Source organism: Culex pipiens, chromosome 2 (assembly GCF_016801865.2).
Source record: "Culex pipiens pallens isolate TS chromosome 2, TS_CPP_V2, whole genome shotgun sequence".
NCBI classification, from domain to species: Eukaryota; Metazoa; Arthropoda; class Insecta; order Diptera; family Culicidae; genus Culex; species Culex pipiens.
Window position 1 is genome coordinate 148895178 of NC_068938.1, and position 18965 is coordinate 148914142.

General features: G+C 38.3%; 1 protein-coding gene across 1 annotated transcript; it reads left to right on the forward strand.

The window, feature by feature from the left end:
- The first annotated feature begins 17424 nt into the window (after positions 1–17424).
- On the forward strand, positions 17425–18698 carry LOC120423263 (zinc finger protein 69-like). The gene is made up of 4 exons (XM_052707018.1): positions 17425–17433; positions 17475–18356; positions 18423–18505; positions 18578–18698. Exons 1-4 carry the CDS (start codon positions 17425–17427, stop codon positions 18696–18698), a joined length of 1095 nt encoding a protein of 364 aa, XP_052562978.1.
- Positions 18699–18965: the final 267 nt, after the last annotated feature.

Genomic DNA, 18965 nt, shown 5'->3' on the forward strand with positions numbered 1-18965 from the left:
TTTTTTGTTCTTATCAGTTTCGGATGTGATGATTTTCTGCTCTCTTTTTTTTTTCTTTTGCTTTTTCTTTCCTAACAGCTTACTTTGAGTCAAGGTTCTGAAGAGTTAAATGGATCAAGATGAAAGATTCCATAGCGAATTGCAAAGGACGAAAAGGTTTTAGGAAAAAGCAGATCATCAGTACAATAAAAACAACAACAGCGCAGCGGAACAACAGAACAAACAATAAACCAATCTAATAAGATTAAAAATGAACAGCAAACAAATTTAGTTAGTTCGAATGGAATCTCCGAAGACAAAGTGGAAAAAGGATTTCGGGGCGACATGCGGACATTTTCTCGTTAAGATGACTCTAGCACATCCTCGCATGGTGGCACCAAACTGGCGGCCAAGATATCCCAAATCGGCCAAACCATCTCGACACTTTTGGGTTTCCGTTCGCAAGAAGCTGGGCACGCCGGGGTGCGCCGTAATAAAATTATGATTACGTTATCACTTTTTTTTCTTCGCTCTTCGGCAAGAATCGTTTTCCCTTCTCGCCCTGGCGATTGTTCTTGGGTGACCCAAGAAGACCGAGGGAAGCCCAGCAGCCTCATTCTCATTTCTCATCTCATTTATTTCTGCAGTAGACTTATAAAAATTGGACCTCGCACCCTCTCCGCCGGGTGATGAGGTTATACGGTCGTATCACGCTCGTTATCTCGTTCTGCTGATGGACTATCCCATATTCCTATCGCGGGAAAGTTACTGTTACGGAGTTTTTTTTTTCTTTTTCTTTTGCTGCTTGCTGGTTCTATATAGGAGAAGGACGATAAAGTCAACTCCGGGGTTATATGTCTCCCGGCGGGCTGCTGTCGACCTTACAAGACTTGATGACGCCATGGCTCGGGGCTGGCAGGCCGGCCGGCGTTGAAATTACTGTCGCTGAACGAGGACAACTCGTGTTCTTGAAGTTTGGTGGTGAAAATTTTCATGAAATCATTCTTCATTCTGCTTCTGAATATCACATTAACTACACTAAATACAATCAATGTGAAATCTTACCCACCAGAAATCATGAACTGTTTCATTTTAAAATGTCTCAAACTCACTCCCACGCCGCCTCACTCCGTTACCGTAAGCGATGATGATATGCAACGACTTTCACGACGAGTTTTGATTACATATTCATGAGATTCACTCACATGATCACGCCGCCGAAGGAAACTTCCACCAAAGATTCCCCCGGAAACCAACCGAGGGGAGAGAATCCGTCTTGAGGATGTCCCCCAGGGCGCCACCACCACTGCTGTGGTACAAAGGTGTACTCGTGTGTGTCAGGACAATGTATGAACCTATGTGATGTGGTTATAAAGCTGGTCCCACAGGCAGCGGAGTGGTTTCCACGTGGGGATTTTGGCTGCGTGAAGCCACTTCCGGTTGCACTGTGGGTTAAGCTTTACCTTTTACCTCTCAATATGGATTTGATTGGTAAAGGAATAAGCAGAACAATTTTAGCACCATCAACTAGGGAAAATCGGGACTACAGTCAAAATAGAGTTAGTTAGTTAGTTTTTAGAGTACTTCAAAGCTTGAAATTTGGGAAACTCTGCAAATATTGTAACAAGGTTAAAATGTCAGATTCGAAGCAATTTATTTAAAACATTGTGTTAGTTCCAAGTCAAATTTATATCATATTAAAAGGTTCATCAACAAATCGTCAAGTTATCTTTAAACATGAGGGCTTTTTAAAAACGGTCATAAGCGATAATGCTTCTGAAAAACAATCTTTGCCGGAAACATTGACAAAGTCCAATGAATGTTTATTTACAAGATAATTTGATTTTACGTGATTGATAGATGATTGGAGACTGTTTTTTTTTAAATGACAAGCTAGGATTGGAAAGAGAAGGGATATTTAAATAATTTTGCTTGCTTAACACTCAAACGCTCGGGTAGTCATTTGACTCCTATTTTTTTTTCTTTGAAATCCCATAACTTTTGATAGAATTGACCAATTTGGATGCTTTCGGTTGCAAAAGATCCAGATTTGTCTATATTTTGAACTGCCAGATGGGGGACAAATGTGGTCCATTTTTACCGGAGATATTCCTAGGGCGTCCAATTTTCCCGGGTTTTGAATTTCCCGGGAAACGGGAAAAATATTTGTGGAATCCCGGGAATTCCCGGGATCCCGGGAAATTTTTGAATCAGTAATAAAATCTACGTTTCATTACATTTGTTATGTATTGAAGCTTAAAATCATAGAATTAGCTTAATAATATCAACTGGTGATAATCCTCACATCAATCTAAACAAAGACGACAGTTTTAAAATAGCCTAAAAGAATTTTTTTTGTGTTTGTGGTGTTTAGGATTTTAAATCCATTAATATTTTTAATTCCAGTATGATTTTTTTATTTGCGAATCAAATTACATAATTCTTGAGTTTTTTTTTTGAAAAGGTCCAATAAGCTTTTGTCTTCTAAATGTTTATAGGACCTATTAAAAAAAAAACTGTGGAATTCTTTTATATTTTTTTTCTTCTATATATATTTTTATATGACATGACTTAAACAGCGTAAAAAAAATTTATATCGCGCAATTCCCACTAACATGGACTTCGCACTATATTATTGCTATCGATCGCACTATTGCGGCTTGTCAAACTGTCTTGGAAAATTTAAAATTTTCACAAAAAAGGTCAAAGCGAGCCGCGGTACCAATCGTTTTCAGCTGTCAATCGCAATTTAAAAATGCGAAACGTCCAGTTTGGTGGAAACTGCGACTGGAAATGTATACAAACAAAAGCTGGTTGCCTATTTTTTTTAAATGTTGTTGTCAAAAGTGCGGGCAAAATCCAAGCTACAGTGGAAGGATCAATATGTCTCAAAATCAAAAAAAAACGAAAATAAATAAAATGATATTAGTCAATGTAAAATTTCAGATAAGTTTTGAATTCATTGTTTTATATAAAACATATTTTACAAATTATCTTCAAGTTACTACCGCCAACCGAGGGAAAATCAGAATTACAGTCTAAATAGGTACATGAAATTTTAGAGCAATACATTAGGAAGTACAAATTGTTTTGTTCTGTTCCTGTTTTAACCGAAGTCATCTAAAACGTCATGCAATTATTTTTTGCTTTAATAGCTGTCTTTATTCGTTACATTTGTATTTATTTGCCCTAGATGCCGGTGTTTGATTATAAATAATTTGATATGAGATTGTTTTTCTTTCAAATTTAAAATCGAAAATATAGGTACGTAAATAAAACGTCTTTAAAAAAAATAAAATAAAAGAGATTTTTTTTTAAAGCACTAGGCATTTTGCGGACCTGTTAATTAAAATTATAATATTTTTTCCTAAAAAGCCAATTTAATGCTGAGATTTGCTGAATACAAATTTTAATTAATTTTATTGATTACTGAGTTTTCAACTGTTCTACTATTTTCACAACCAAATCTGAATTTCCAGACCAAAATATGATATTTTTTTCAATTTCGGGAATTCCCGGGACAAATTATAGAAAATCCCGGGATTCGGGAATTCCCGGTTTTGGAAAAATCCCGGGATTTTTGTCCCGGGAATTCCCGGGATGGACGCACTAGATATTCCGGATTTTGTTGGGGTACCTCGGCCCTCCTATATGGGTATTTGGCCAATATAATAAAAACTTTTCAACAGAAAATTTTTGGAAATGATGCAAAACTACAAGGCATCATCCTAATACATCATCCTGCAAAAATAATTGACATGGTTAAGTCCTACGGGGCAGCGGAGCCGGTTCCAGTTGGGCAACAATTGACATCAGCTCAGTGAACCGTTTCCGGATAGAACCTGTTCCGGTGCCCGAAGGTCTTCAGCATGTCATGTATCTATGCAGGATGATGTTTTAGGATGATTCCTTGAAGTTTTGCATCATTTCCGATTTTATTCTGTTGAAAAGTTTTTATTATATTGGCCAAATATCCATTTAGGAGGGCCGAGGTACCCCAACAGAATCCGGAATATCCGGAAGCATCCAAATTGGTCAATTCTATCAAAAGTTATGAGATTTTTAACAAAAAAATAGGAGTCAAATGACTACCCGAGCGTTTGAGTGTTAATAATTTTCAACTACAGCGTCGATAAAGACTATGATTATAAAAAAATATGTGTAGAATGAAAATCGATAAGATCGTTCTTAATATTTTTTTAATTGAAGTCCCTTGATTTTGATCGATCAAAATAACGAAAAATATTTATCAGAATACAAGCCTTACCCGACAAGCTTCGTTATGCCTTTTTTTCGTTTGTTGACGTTTTTAACTTTTCTGCTTTTTCAGCCTCCTGTGATCAAAATTTGTTTCTACGTAACTTTTCGCATACATTTTGCAGATGCTCCGGAATTGGTCCTAGAGTGGCCAAAGTGGCAATTTTTAAGCATATAAACCTTCCTTGGGCTTACACGAACCTTACGCAACAAAAAGCACATCGATCCGACGTTCCGTGTTCAACTGATTCAAAACCGTCGATTTTTTTTATTTATATAGATTATTGAGAAACAATGGTGAAACATTACTTAATCCATCTTAAGGTGGTTCAAGCCGCCCTCAAATTCATATAGTATATTAGGTATTATTTAAAAAATTGTTATTACCAGAGCAGCAATTTTTTATCCTTTAAATAACTCCCCTAAATCTAGGGACGATTGGTATTGTATCAGATTTTTTTTTATTGAGGAAAATCTTTGGACCCATTGGAGAGGTATTTCAATTATCCAACTAATGACGAGTAGCCAGACCCAGTGATCATTTCCAACAAAATTTTTGAACGATAAGACCGTTCTTAATATTTAAAATATTTTTTTTACATTCAAGAAGTTTACAAGTTGATTACGTCATGCATAAAAGACATGTCACTCTTCAAAAAAATAAGAACTGAAATTTCCTGCAATTTTCCTTTTCTTGAATGTCTATAATTTGAAAACGAAACATTTTATCAAATCAAATGTTTTTTTTATTTTTTATATTTGAAAAAGAATTTCTGATGTTCATTTATTGTTCAATAACTTAAAAATAAAAGATAATATTTTCAAAATTTTATAAGTTCAACTTTATTTAAAAGATGCTGTCCCTCCCAAAAAAATAAGTGAACCATAAATCCCATAAAATCAATCGTTAACTATTTGATCTTAAGTTAAGCCTTGCTTTTTCATTCAATCTGGCATTAAAGGGCTTTTATCAAACTATTTCTTTGGGTCCTTAGATAGGAAAAAAATATTCTATGAATTTATGAGTACTTTGCCATATTATCACATGTATGCAATAATGTAGGAAGCATCTTGTGATACGTTTTTGTTTGCGAATATTTAGTATATTAGTGTATTTTTTTATTCACATATAATCTTTGCATGAACAGCTTCCAAAAAAAAAATATACTTTATGGACGAGCCGGTACAAAAATGCTGTTTGATAATACGAAAGGCCGACAGTTTAAAGAAATTTCCAGTTTTAGAAAAGATTTCTCATATGTTCAATCCAAATAAAAAAAATACAAAACTTCAAATACAAGTTTGCAAAATAAGGAACATTTCTAAGCAGTAAAAAACAAAAACCGAAACTTAATAAAAATTTCAAAATGATGTGCAAAAATGTGATCTATTAGTCCAAACTCGCTCCAGATGAAGGTATCAACAATTAGTTGAACTTTTTCAAATGAAATTTAATCTTATGCTACCGGATTTAAAAAAGGTTTAATAGAGTTCTTCATCATGTCAATATTTAAATTTAATTGAACTTATCGCACAGTTAATCCCTGAAAATCACCAAATATTTTTTTAAAATTTCTAAATTACAAAAATTTACTTAAATTTCCAATGAATTACTAAGCAATTCATAAATAATCAAAATACCCACCACAATTTCATGTAATTTTCCATTACTACACGGAGAACGATTTTCAAAAACGTACCATCCCAATTTCATGAACATTGCACGATTGCACGATTTTCGGAACTCTTTTTTCTCTGTGCAGCACTCCAGCCGATACCGGACAACTTTTGGTGTCATCTGTAAATTGCAGGTTTTGATTTTTTCAGAAAAAAAATCAAATAAATGCGTAGAAATTATTATTATTTTTAAATATTTATCTCTATTAGGCCGTTTGCAAATATTTTTCAAAGTTTATGTCCCTCGGCTCTGACCAAAGTCGAGGGGGGGGGGGGAACAAAAAAATAAAAAAAAAAAACAAAAAAAAATTGAAATTACAAGACAAGGTTTTAACATTTGGATGAAAAAAGTGTTTTTAAAATGCTTGTTACAGGCGTACAGTTGCTTTCCAATCATTAGTTTTGAAAATAACGAGGTATTGACGGATTTTTTTTCCTAAAAAAAAATTGTGGGACTGTACATTGGTATTGCATTAAAATTTAAAATGTTTTCAGAGGAGTTCAAACATGCTAAATATGATTATAAACGGGGGGAAAATGCATTTTTATTGGTTTTCAGTTGGTTAAACTTAAATTTTCATTAAAATTTTGAAGTTTCTCGAAACATTTTTTCTGCCCCCTGATTTTTCAAGCCAACTTTGAAGGGGGGGCGACATAAACTTTGAAAAATATTTGCAACGGCCTTACTACAATTTCAATTTTGTTTATATGTCTGAAACCCGAGCAGGGGTAAATAACACGGGAATACCAAATTTTGGTATTACTTGGGCAAATAACAGCGACCAAAATGTGCCCTTGGTTGCCCAGTAATAGATGGTAAAATACCATGAAATCATACCAAAATCTTGTATGTGTAAGGGCACAACAATACCAAACCATGTTATTCCAAGGGTAAAATAATACCTCAAAATAAAACCATTTCAATACCAAGTTGAGGTCTTCTGGATTTTTGACCATTGCAATGCATTGCTTGAATACCAAAACTTGGTATTGCCATGGTTTTATTTTTAGGTATTCCCGCGCCCTTGGAAAATCATATTTTGGTATTTCTGTGGTCTTTCACATACATGATTTTGGTATGATTTCATGGTATTTTACCATCTATTACTGGGCAACTAAGAGCACATTATGGTCGCTGGTATTTGAACAAGTAATACCAAAATTTGGTATTTTCATACCATTTTTAGTGCAGCAGTTGCAGTTAGTGAAAAAACGAAAATTATTCATATGCAACAGCCAAATCTACTCACCTGATGATTCCATGTTGTTATTAGTGATATTCTTCACCACACCGAATGCATTTGTCATTGATGAACGGCCTGTGCTTGAAGTTCTTGAAGCTTCTGAAAAATAACAAGATTGAAAAATAAGTATTATTAAAATGAAACTGAATTGAAATTCACCAAAATTCATTAATCTGTCGATTGGCTCGTTTTTCAAAGTATTTGGTTATCCCGACTTAGAGATATTTCAACGTTTTTGAAAAAAATACTAGTGGGTATATCACACTAATTTTTAAAATCATCTTTAACATTTTTGGGTTTCAAGTCATTATAGCGCAAAATTAATTAACTCTTAAAATTTTTTTAACAAATTTCCCATAGTTTCAGAGAAAATTGATGAAACCTTTCAATATTCAAATAATACCAAAATGTGCCATCCTGACTTAGAAAATTTTCCACAATTTCAAGTCATTTCTGTAGGGGGTATATCAAAAATGTTTAAAATCAAGTTTGAAATTTCCGGTTTTGAATGAAAGCATTCGCTTTGAGACATCATTTTAGCGCAAAATTAATTATTTTGTCAAAATTGGTCAGAATTTTCCCATAGTTTCAGAGGAATTTGATAAAACACTTAAATACCAAAATAATACCAAAATGTGTCATCCTGACTTAGAAAATTTTCCACAATTTCAAGTCATTTCTATAGGGGGTATATCAAAAATGTTTAAAATCAAGTTTGAAATTTCCGGTTTTGAATGAAAGCATTCGCTTTGAGACATCATTTTAACGCAAAATTAATTATTTTGTCAAAATTGGTCAAAATTTTCCCACAGTTTCAGAGGAATTTGATAAAACACTTAAATACCAAAATAATACTAAAATGTGCCATCCTGACTTAGAAAATGTTCCACAATTTCAAGTCATTTCTATAGGGGGTACAGTTAAACCTCGCATATGCACCTCATATGGGGGTTTCTTATGCGAAGCACGCATATGCGAGGTACAGGGCTTATGGGATTTTGGCTATATGGGAGACACGGGCTATATTTTTATAAAAAATCAACTAAACTATACAAATTTATAGTGTTTTGGAATCGTTATGCAGTCAGCTTTACAGCTACACCAAATTTACATGGTTTACGATGTTCTAGGTCATCCGAAACTTCGTCAAGTTCAGGCCTATGTGTTCAACGCCGTACAAGTATGAGGTAGGCGATTTGACTGTGGTTTTTGACCACAGGTCATATCCGGATAACCTCAGGGAGGTTCAGGGACTAGTCTACCGATATGTGGTGATGTTCTGGGTCTTCTGTAGAGTCCCTGAAGGTACGTCCGATGGGTCTACCGCCGTAACACGGCAGAGGTAGGTGGTTTTTGACCTCAGATCATATCCTGATAGCCTCAGGGAGATTCAGGGACTAGTCTACCGATATGTGGAAATGTTCTGGGTCTTCTGTGGAGTCCCGGGAGCTACGCCTGAAGGGTCTACCGCCGTAACAAGGCAGAGGTCGATGGTTTTTGACCTTAGATCATATCCAGATAGCCTCAGGGAGGTTCAGGGACTAGTCTACCGATATGTGGTGATGTTCTGAGTCTTCTGTAGAGTCTCGGGAGCTACGTCCGATGGGTCTACTGACGTAACACGGCAGTGGTCGGTGGTTTTTGACCTCAGATCATATCCGGATAGCCTCAGGGAGGTTCAGGGACTAGTCTACCGATATGTGGTGATGTTTTGGGTCTCCTGTAGAGTCCCGGGAGTTACGGCCGATGGGTCTACCACCGTAACAAGATACAGGTCAGAAGTGTTTGACCTCAGATCATATTCGGATAGCCTCAGGGTGGTTCAGGGACTAGTCTACCGATGTGTGGTCATTTTTTGGGTCTTCTGTAGAGTCCCAGGAGTAACGGCCGATGACTCTACCACCGCAACAAGATAGAGGTCGGAGGTTTTCGACCTCAGTTCATATCCGGATAGCCTCAGGGAGGTTCAGGGACTAGTCTACCGATTTCTGGTAATGTGCTGGGTCTTCTGTAAAGTCCCGGGAGCTACGGTCAATGAGTCTACCGCCGTAACAAGGCAGAGGTCGGTGGATTTTGACCTCAGATCATATCCGGATAGCCTCAGGAAGGTTCAGGGACTAGTCTACCGATGTGTGGTGATGTTCTAGGTCTTCTGTAGTGTCCCAGGAGTTACGGTCAATGGGTCTACCACCGAAATAAGGCAGAGGTCACTGGATTTTGATCTTAGATCATATCCAGATAACCTCAGGGTGGTCCAGAGACTAGTCTACCGACTTCTGGTAATGTGCTGGGTATTCTGTAAAGTACCGGGAGCTACGGTCAATGGGTCTACCGCCGTAACAAGGCAGAGGTCGATGGATTTTGACCTCAGATCATATCCGGATAGCCTCAGGAAGGTTCAGACTAGTCTACCGATGTGTGGTGATGTTCTGGGTCTTCTGTAGAGTCCCGGGATTACGGCCAATGGGTCTACCACCGAAATAAGGCAGAGGTCACTGGATTTTGATCTTAGATCATATCCGGATAGCCTCAGGACGGTTCAAGGACTAGTCTACCGATGTGTTATGATCTTTTGGGTCTTCTGTAGAGTCCCGGAAGTAATGGCCCTGAGGCTATTCAGATATGATCTGAGATCAAAAACCACAGACCTATATCTTGTTACGGCGGTAGACCCATCGGCCGTAACTCCCAAGATCTTACAAAAGACCTATCACATCGGTAGACTAGCCCCAGAACCTCCCTGAGGCTATCAGGATATGATCTGAGGTCAAAAACCTCCGACCTCTATCTTGTTACGGTGGTAGACCCAACGGCCGTAGCTCCCGAAATCTTACAAAACACCCAGAACATCACCACATATCGGTAGACTAGTTATGGCTGTAGACCCATTGACCGTTACTCCCGGAACTCTACAGAAGACCCAAAACATCACCACATATCGGTAGACTAGTCCCTGAACCACCCTGAGGCTATCTGAATATGATCTGAGGTCGAAAACCTCCGACCTCTATCTTGTTACGGTGGTAGACCCATCGGCCGTAACTCCCGGGACTCTACAGGAGACCCAAAACATCACCACATATCGGTAGACTAGTCCCTGAACCTCCCTGAGGCTATCTGAATATGATCTGAGGTCAAAAACCACAGACCTCTGCCGTGTTACGTCGGTAGACCCATCGGACGTAGCTACCGGAACTCTACAGAAGACCCAGAACATCACCATATATCGGTAGACTAGTCCCTGAACCTCCCTGAGGCTATCTGGATATTATCTAAGGTCAAAAACCATCGACCTCTGCTTTGTTACGGCGGTAGACCCTTCAGGCGTAGCTCTCGGGACTCCACAGAAGACCCAGAACATTTCCACATATCGGTAGACTAGTCCCTGAACCTCCCTGAGGCTATCTGGATATTATCTAAGGTCAAAAACCATCCACCTCTGCTTTGTTACGACGGTAGACCCATCGGACGTACCTTCAGGGACTCTACAGAAGACCCAGAACATCACCACATATCGGTAGACTAGTCCCTGAACCTCCCTGAGTCTATCTGGATATAATCTAAGGCCAAAAATCATCGACCTCTACCTTGTTACGGCGGTAGACCCTTCAGGCGTAGCTCTCGGGACTCCACAGAAGACCCAGAACATTTCCGCATATCGGTAGACTAGTCCCTGAACCTCCCTGAGGCTATCTGGATATTATCTAAGGTCAAAAACCATCGACCTCTGCTTTGTTACGGCGGTAGACCCATCGGCCGTAACTCCCGGGACTCTACAGGAGACCCAAAACATCACCAAATATCGGTAGACTAGTCCCTGAACCTCCCTGAGGCTATCCGAATATGATCTGAGGTCAAAAACCACAGACCTTTGCCGTGTTTCGTCGGTAGACCCATCGGACGTAGCTCCCGGAACTCTACAGAAGACCCAGAACATCTCCACATATCGGTAGACTAGTCCCTGAACCTCCCTGAGTCTATCTGGATATGACCTAAGGCCAAAAACCATCGACCTCTGCCTTGTTACGGCGGTAGACCCTTCAGGCGTAGCTCTCGGGACTCCACAGAAGACCCAAAACATCACCACATATCGGTAGACTAGTCCCTAAACCTCCCTGAGGCTATCTGGATATTATCTAAGGCTAAAAACCATCGACCTCTGCTTTGTTACGGCGGTAGACCCGTCGGTCGTAACTCCCGGGACTCTATAGAAGACCCAGAACATCTCCACATATCGGTAGACTAGTCCCTAAACCTCCCTGAGGTTATCCGGATATGACCTGTGGTCAAAAACCACAGTCAAATCGCCTACCTCATACTTGTACGGCGTTGAACACATAGGCCTGAACTTGATGAAGTTTCGGATGACCTAGAACATCGTAAACCATGTAAATTTGGTGTAACTGTAAAGCTGCTTCATAACGATTCCAAAACACTATAAATTTGTATAGTTTAGTTGATTTTTTATAAAAATATAGCCCATGTCTCCCATATAGCCAAAATCCCATAAGCCCTGTACCTCGCATATGCAACTCTTGCGACAAAACCGAATCAGGTGGAATGACTCGTATATGCAAAGTTGCATATGCGAGGCGCTCTTATACGAGGTTTAACTGTATATCAAAAATGTTTAAAATCAAGTTTGAAATTTCCGGTTTTGAATGAAAGCATTCGCTTTGAGATATCATTAAAAGCGCAAAATTAATTATTTTGTAAAAATTGGTCAAAATTTTCCCATAGTTGCAGAGGAATTTGATAAAATACTGTAATACCAAAAGAATACCAAAATGTGGTGTTCGATCATTGAAAAATTCTGCAATTTTGCAATATCAAAACAATACCTTAAATTGGTATGATACCACATTTTGCTCTTGCATAATCCTTAAGACAAATTTTAAAGGGTCCAAGAATACCAAAATTTGGTATTGATACCAGAAAAAGGTATTATTACGCATTTCCCTTGTTATTTACCCATGCTCGGGAAGGGCCCATCCACGATTATAATTTGGAAAATATTTATTTCAGAAATTAAATAATTATGATAAAACAATGGATTTGAATTTGAAAACGTGTTTTAATTATATTGAATGGAAACTCGCGCGTCTTTAGCAGGTCTCTGTCCTATTTACAATTTGCGTATTCTTACGACCTAATTGTTCAAGCATTAGAACATAAAAGACAACCCGTTCTAGCTGGTTCAATTGTGTTTCTAACATGATTGACACGGTATTTTTTTCCATATGAATATTTTTCTGATTAGTTTGCAATACGTCATAACAGCCATCACGATCTCCGACACTTATTTGATTTTTTTTCTGTGAATCAAACCAAATTTTGTTTGTTTTCCAGTAAAGAGCATTTAAAAGACGTGCAGATGACAATTCAAAGCATTTTTTATTTATAATTCGTAAATTGATCGAGAACTGATCTAAAAATTGATTTGTTTATAACTAGCGCTTAGGATCTTTTCAAAACTAACTCAAGATTTCATACGACTTTTTCAAAAATCACTCGTAAGCAATGTTGACAGCTCCTGTCACGGTGACAGCTGACGATTAAATGAACTAGACCCTTTAGGTTTTTCAATCGTTTCCCTTCAATTCCAACAGGGTAGCCAGTTTGCATTTTTTTAAGCAACAATTAAAAATGTATGCAGCTAAATTGGTGATAATGATGTTACGACAAAAATAAATCAACATCAGTTTAAATTTTGGGATACTTTGCAATCGGTCCTAACAATCATCTAAATCTCAATGAAATATCGAAATAAATTGATAAATTAAACTGGCAACACCTTGTTATGCATGTGTTGGTGATAGCATTAAACCGACGGCAAAGTAGGTCCAAAAACTGATCCAACGCGACTGATTTGAAAAAATATTTTGGATTGAGTTTTTTTCGATAATAGAATAGTTATTTCTATGGTTTAGTGATGAAAAACATGAAAAAAAAGAATAAACAACAGTTACATGGCTCGGAAACCGGACGAAATTGCTTGGTGTCAGTGCAAAACAGGAAAAATCATCAAAGTGTCGCGAGCCAGATCTGATAAGCAACGAGGCTGGAATTTTTGGACCTAATCTATGTGCTAGGAAAATGGTAGGAAATACGAATGGCATTGGAAAAAGTGGCTGAAAAAGCGGAAATAATAAAAAATGTTAACATTTTTGGAAGAGGTAAGCTACAAAACGATCCTGCTTACACTTTCTGTTGGCTGGATTCAGTGAATTCGTACTTTAAAAGCCTGAACTACCTCGATTAATAAAAATAGGTCCAAAATAGGTACTAGGTCCAGAATAGGGTCATATACCCTAGATTTTAAGAATTCCAAATTTTGTATTAGAAAATCTGATTTTACGATTATCTTTCAACTACCAAAAACATAGAGAATAACTTAGATTTTTTTTTTCGATTATCATTATTAGTGAATTTCCCACTGTTCCATTGTCTCCTTACTACAAAATCGCAAGTAACTTGTCTTGGGGAACAAATTTGTATCATCCCGTTCAATGTATTTTAAAATTAAAAAAAGCCTGAACATTTCTAAAATTTTGAAACAGAGTAAACCATAAAAAATGTGCCATTGCAAATTTGAATTTGCATGTAAAATTCTCGACTTTTTTATTAGGTCCTATAAACATATGAAAGACAATAGTTTATAGGACCTTTTCAAAAAAAACTCTGGAATTGATTTTTAAATTGGATCCTAAAGCCTTATGTAAATGTTTATGTACAACGGTAAAAAACACGATTAAAACCCATTTCTGATTACTTTTTTTCATTTTAATACAAAAAAATAAATTGACAAGACAACATTTTTTCGATGCGTAATATTGAATGTTTTGCCCTTTTGAAATGTTAGTCTTGATTTGAAAATTTTGAAAATATTGTTTTTGCACTTCTGTTGTGAAACTACTTACTTTTCCTGTCATTCTTGAACGACGAAATAGCCTACTTTTCTGTACTAAAAATAACAGAATCGAATAGCAACACTTCTCAAAATAAATGCTGAAAAGTTCTACTTTTCAGCATTGAAATGGGTGCTGAAAAGTTGAACTTTTCAGCACTTGTTTCGAAAAGTAACACTTTTCAACATTTTATTGATTTAAACGATTTATTGACAAAATACATGAAAATTCGACTTAAAATTTCACTTGTTTTTCGAAATAGCGAAAAATGTTGTATGGAACTCGTTGCAAAACTTGATTTTTTCAGCACTCGTCGTATTTATCCAACTTGTTGCATAAACTACTATTTCGAAAAGATCGGAAAATTTCTCAAATATTTGATATTTCAACATTGAAAATCGGACCATTAGTTGCTGAGATATCGACATTGAAAAAAGGGTGGGCTGTTTGGGTGAGACTTAGAAAACATCAATTTTCCTGTTTTTAAACCTTTTCATTGCAATATCTCAGCAACTAAAGGTCCCCTGGGCCTTGTACAGTCAAGTGGCATGATTTGATCCTAGTGAATTAGTTAAAATTTGGGTATACATTATTTTTTATAAGCAATGTGGACACCACTTCATGCTACGAGAACTCGCTTTGTCGCAGCCCCAGGGCTTAAGTGTTGACCGATAAGCTGTCTTCGTGAACTAGGTAGTTCTCCGATAGAGAAAATATCACAATTGCACAAGACACCGCTGCTCCTGTGACTTTTTCACTATCACAATGTGGGTTTTAGGTTGGGACTTCAGGATAGTACAATTCTGTTGTTGCTTAGCATTGCAATTTTTATACTAGAGTAAAGAGTAATGCTGTCAATAGACTTTGATTGATGTAGACTACTAGGCATATTTTATGTCAAAATTTTCATAGAGTCTCGATCAATCAATAATGTAATGATATCGGACAAAATTCGTTGATCTGTTGAACTAACGGTTTTCGGATAATGGTTGTATCTGCCATTGTTGCGAATCGAGGAACTACGGATCTTTTGACGTAAATGGTCATTTCTTTTTCAAATCGCGATTCTGTCCTATTTGTATATCAGTTCATAAATTTTTATTGTTTTTTTTTTATAAAAGTAGTACTACAACAGTTAAAGGAATGTTTAGTTTTGAACATTAAGTTTAGAGGATTTTAGATTAAAGTTTAGATTTTCATTCCAAAGTAGTTAGCAAATGAATATTTGGACTTAAATGAATAATTGAATAAGTTGGACTTATGAATAACACACAACAGTGCATTTATTCTAGAGTCAGTTCCATACAGCGTCAGTGTTTATTTGGTCGAAGTGTACTAATTCATTGGCAGATCTGATTCTAGTTGTAATGTACGACAAGACTACTGACGGACGTGACAGCACGAGGGCCCAGTTTAGAGGTTTCAACATCAACGATGTGCGGCTGGACCACCCTCCCAAAAAAAAAAAATCTCAGCAACTAAAGGTCGTATCAACAAAGACCGAATAAGCAAAATATAGAGAATTTTCTCAGCTTTTCAAAAATATTTTTTTCAAAAGTGGGCAAACATGTGCACTAGTTTAAAAAAATGAAAAACTTCGACTTTTTTCAAAAAAGTCACCTAAATATGGATTTAACTTGAAAACGGTGCACTTTATCAAAATTTCAGTAAAGTACTTTTTTATTGCAAATTTGATTTTACATTGAAAAATGAAGTTGAAAAATTTTTGCGACCAAAATTTCGATTTTTTTAAAAAATCAGTATTGATTAAAAAATTCATAACTCGGTCAATGATTTTTTGCACAACCTTGGAAATTTCTGAAAAGTTGGCATTTTATGTCCTCTAAAACACACAAACAAATAATAATAGTGTTTTTTTGCAAATCAAGTTTTAATGGTAAAAATTTAAATAAAAAAATCTCTATTTTTTTACCGTGTATTAATAGGTCCCTACGCAAAACTTGTTTAGAAAAAAAGAAAAAAAAAATAGAACCCGTGACAAATTTGGATTTCAGTAATTTTTGGTTTTGAGTGGTTCAAAAAACTCAAATAAAAAAAAATAACTTTTTTAAAGGTGCTAAAAAATTTTTAAAACTTTTTTGTTTTTACGTAAGTGAGAATGCTCTGTGTTAGTCGTTTATTTTTGGATTAAAAAAAGTAATTTCTTTCATTCTTTCCAAATAAAAACTACTGTATTTCGTTTACAAAAAATGTATTTCATTACAATAAATGCAAATTACAATTCATTAAAAACAAAAACTTCATCTTCATGCTCCACCTGCTCCACCTCCGACAGCTCCAATCCGAACCTCGTCCTTCAATCTCCCGTCGAGGACCGAAAGAATCCGATAAGCAGCGATCAAATCTGAGGAAGATAAACGTAAAACAAATAGGTTAGAATAAATATTACCAAACCGTGTTACTTAATACAATTACCTCTGTGTTACCAAAAAGATTTGGTTTTCCAGTCCTGATAGGTGGCGAGGTTTCCATCTGAGGAAAAACAAACACAAAAATAAAAGAGAATAAAACCAGCTATAACAAACTAACAACAAACTACAAAGCTACGCAAAATTTTGAAAACATGCCAAAAATCTTACTAAACTACTTTTCAAACAGACTCAACAATAAAAAGAATAGCAACCAACGAACAAACGCAAAAACTAGTTAAATACTTTGAAAATACTGAAAATTTAGAATATCGCAATCTCAGCAACCGTGGTAAACCACGGTTACCGAGACTTTGACAGTTGCCAAAAGTTTCAACTTTGAAATTTGGATTAGCGGACAATTCCTCGGTTGGAATTGCCGCTGGATGTGCCAAAATAATGTTTTCAGGGAGAATTTCGATTCCCGATGGTAGATCCAGCGGAGTCGAATCCACCTCAGGTAGGTCCAAATCAATTTCAAGAGGAATTTTGATAGCCGAGGTTGGATTCGACTCCGGCGGATCAACCACGGGTTGGTCAAAATAGTTTTGATTTGGAATTTGGAAAGCCCATGATGGACCCGGCAGTGCCGGATCCACCACGGATGCGATCGAATTGCTAGGAACGAAATAGTTAGTTAAAGAATTTTGATCTGAGAGTGATTCCGTTTCCAGAATCACCCCAGCAGGTCCGAAATAATAAACCTGATTAGAGGTCCAATCGTCGAGTGGTTCCGTAACCGGGATCGCTGCGAAAGCGAGTTCCGCCAGCGATCTCGGTTCGTGAACCACTGTCGCGCGGTCTGTCTCGTTGAGCCGCTCGAAATAGGCCACTGCGAGTTCTGCCAGGTCATCGTCATCGTCATCGTCCCGGATGCCCGATTCGACATCCGGGTCATAGGCCAAGGCTGGCCGGGGCCGCCAGACACCCATGCGGTGCGCTAGAAAGAGAGAAAAGAAATTGCGAATTAGAAATAGTAGAATACGACCGTACGCCGCCATCTCCAGTTTGGGAATGAGGGGTTTGGTAGGGGTGCACTCGGGTATATACCTTTTCGGCTTGTTGATTCGTTACCAAGGGGGGCGTTGCCAAGCGCGCGCGCAGCTATTTATGTTTTTCATTGCTCACGCATAGCAACGGGCGGGGTTTTGGTCGCGGTAGGCGTTGCGCTGTGCGTTGAAATTTTGACGGGATTTTTTTTTGTTTCGCAGAAACTGGATTCGGAGGATGCTTACTACCAGCATTTGAAGGGTCATCGAGTCCGACCGGCGACCGACCCGCTCCAGCCGGATGAAGAAACGCCCCCGGCCAAGAAGAAACGGTCCTGGGTTCATTCGGGCGAGCACCACAAGTGTCACCTCTGCCAGAAGGTGTTTACGTTCCGCAGCCAGCTGCAGCAGCACACGGCCCTACATCATCAGCCGGGCAAACCGTACGAGTGTGGCAAGTGCCACTACAGTTTCGTGCACAAGCTGAACCTCAAGCGGCACGAGCTGACCCATCTGGAAGAGGAGCGCGTGTCCGCCGAGGATGATCCGTCGATTCAGCTGCTCGAGGACGAAAGCTTCAACGCGGAGGAACTCGCCGAACCGGACGAGATGAGTCCGGCCGTAGTCGGGCTGATGCCGGTGAATCGTGGCGGCGTCGGCAGCGAAGCCGGTGACAAACAGTCCGGCGAGGGCGTTGGTCCACCAAAGAGAAACAAGTGTGTCGTCTGCGCGGCCACCTTCCAGCGCGAGGACCAGCTGATCGAGCTTCTCAAGACGCACATCGAGCGGATGAAGGTCACCAAGCAGGAGACGCAGTCCGCCAAGAAGATACTCACGGACGACAGCGACAAAAAGTGCAAACTGTGCGCGAAGGTAACTTCTTCATGTAGCTCTGGCTGACTAGGCGAGGTTCACTAACGTTATTCTTTTTCAACTCAGGTGTTCAAGTTCCCGTGCCAGCTGAAGCAGCACATTCAGATGCATCACTCCAAGGATAAGCCGTTTGAGTGTAACATTTGCAGGTTGGTTTCGGGCGCGGTGCGTTGCGTTTCGGAGTCGCTAATTTAGCGCTAATTTACGGGATTCTCCCGCAGTCCCCTCAACGTGAAAGTCATTTCCCTCGTGGAGCAATCGAAAGCATTTTCCTCAAGAACGCGACGATGTCGCTGTTCGGTAGTCGGTATAGTGTTTAAGGAAGCAAACTTCTTTTCTTGAACTCTCTTCCCCCCGCACCTCTCAAGTCTGAAATGATCCATTCGTTTTTCGACAGAAGCCGACAAATTCGACTCTCACACACAATAGTGACGAGGGGGGGTGGGAGGAATTCATAAAAACTGCATTACCGGTGTGGCTTTGGGCCATTCTCCATCCTCCCCGCGGGAAGTGCAAACTTTCCCCCTTTTCATGTTTTTTTAAAAGTGCCGGCACGTGTACGAGCCACCCAAACATCCTTCAGTCCCCGTTCAAGTCGACTTCGTTGGC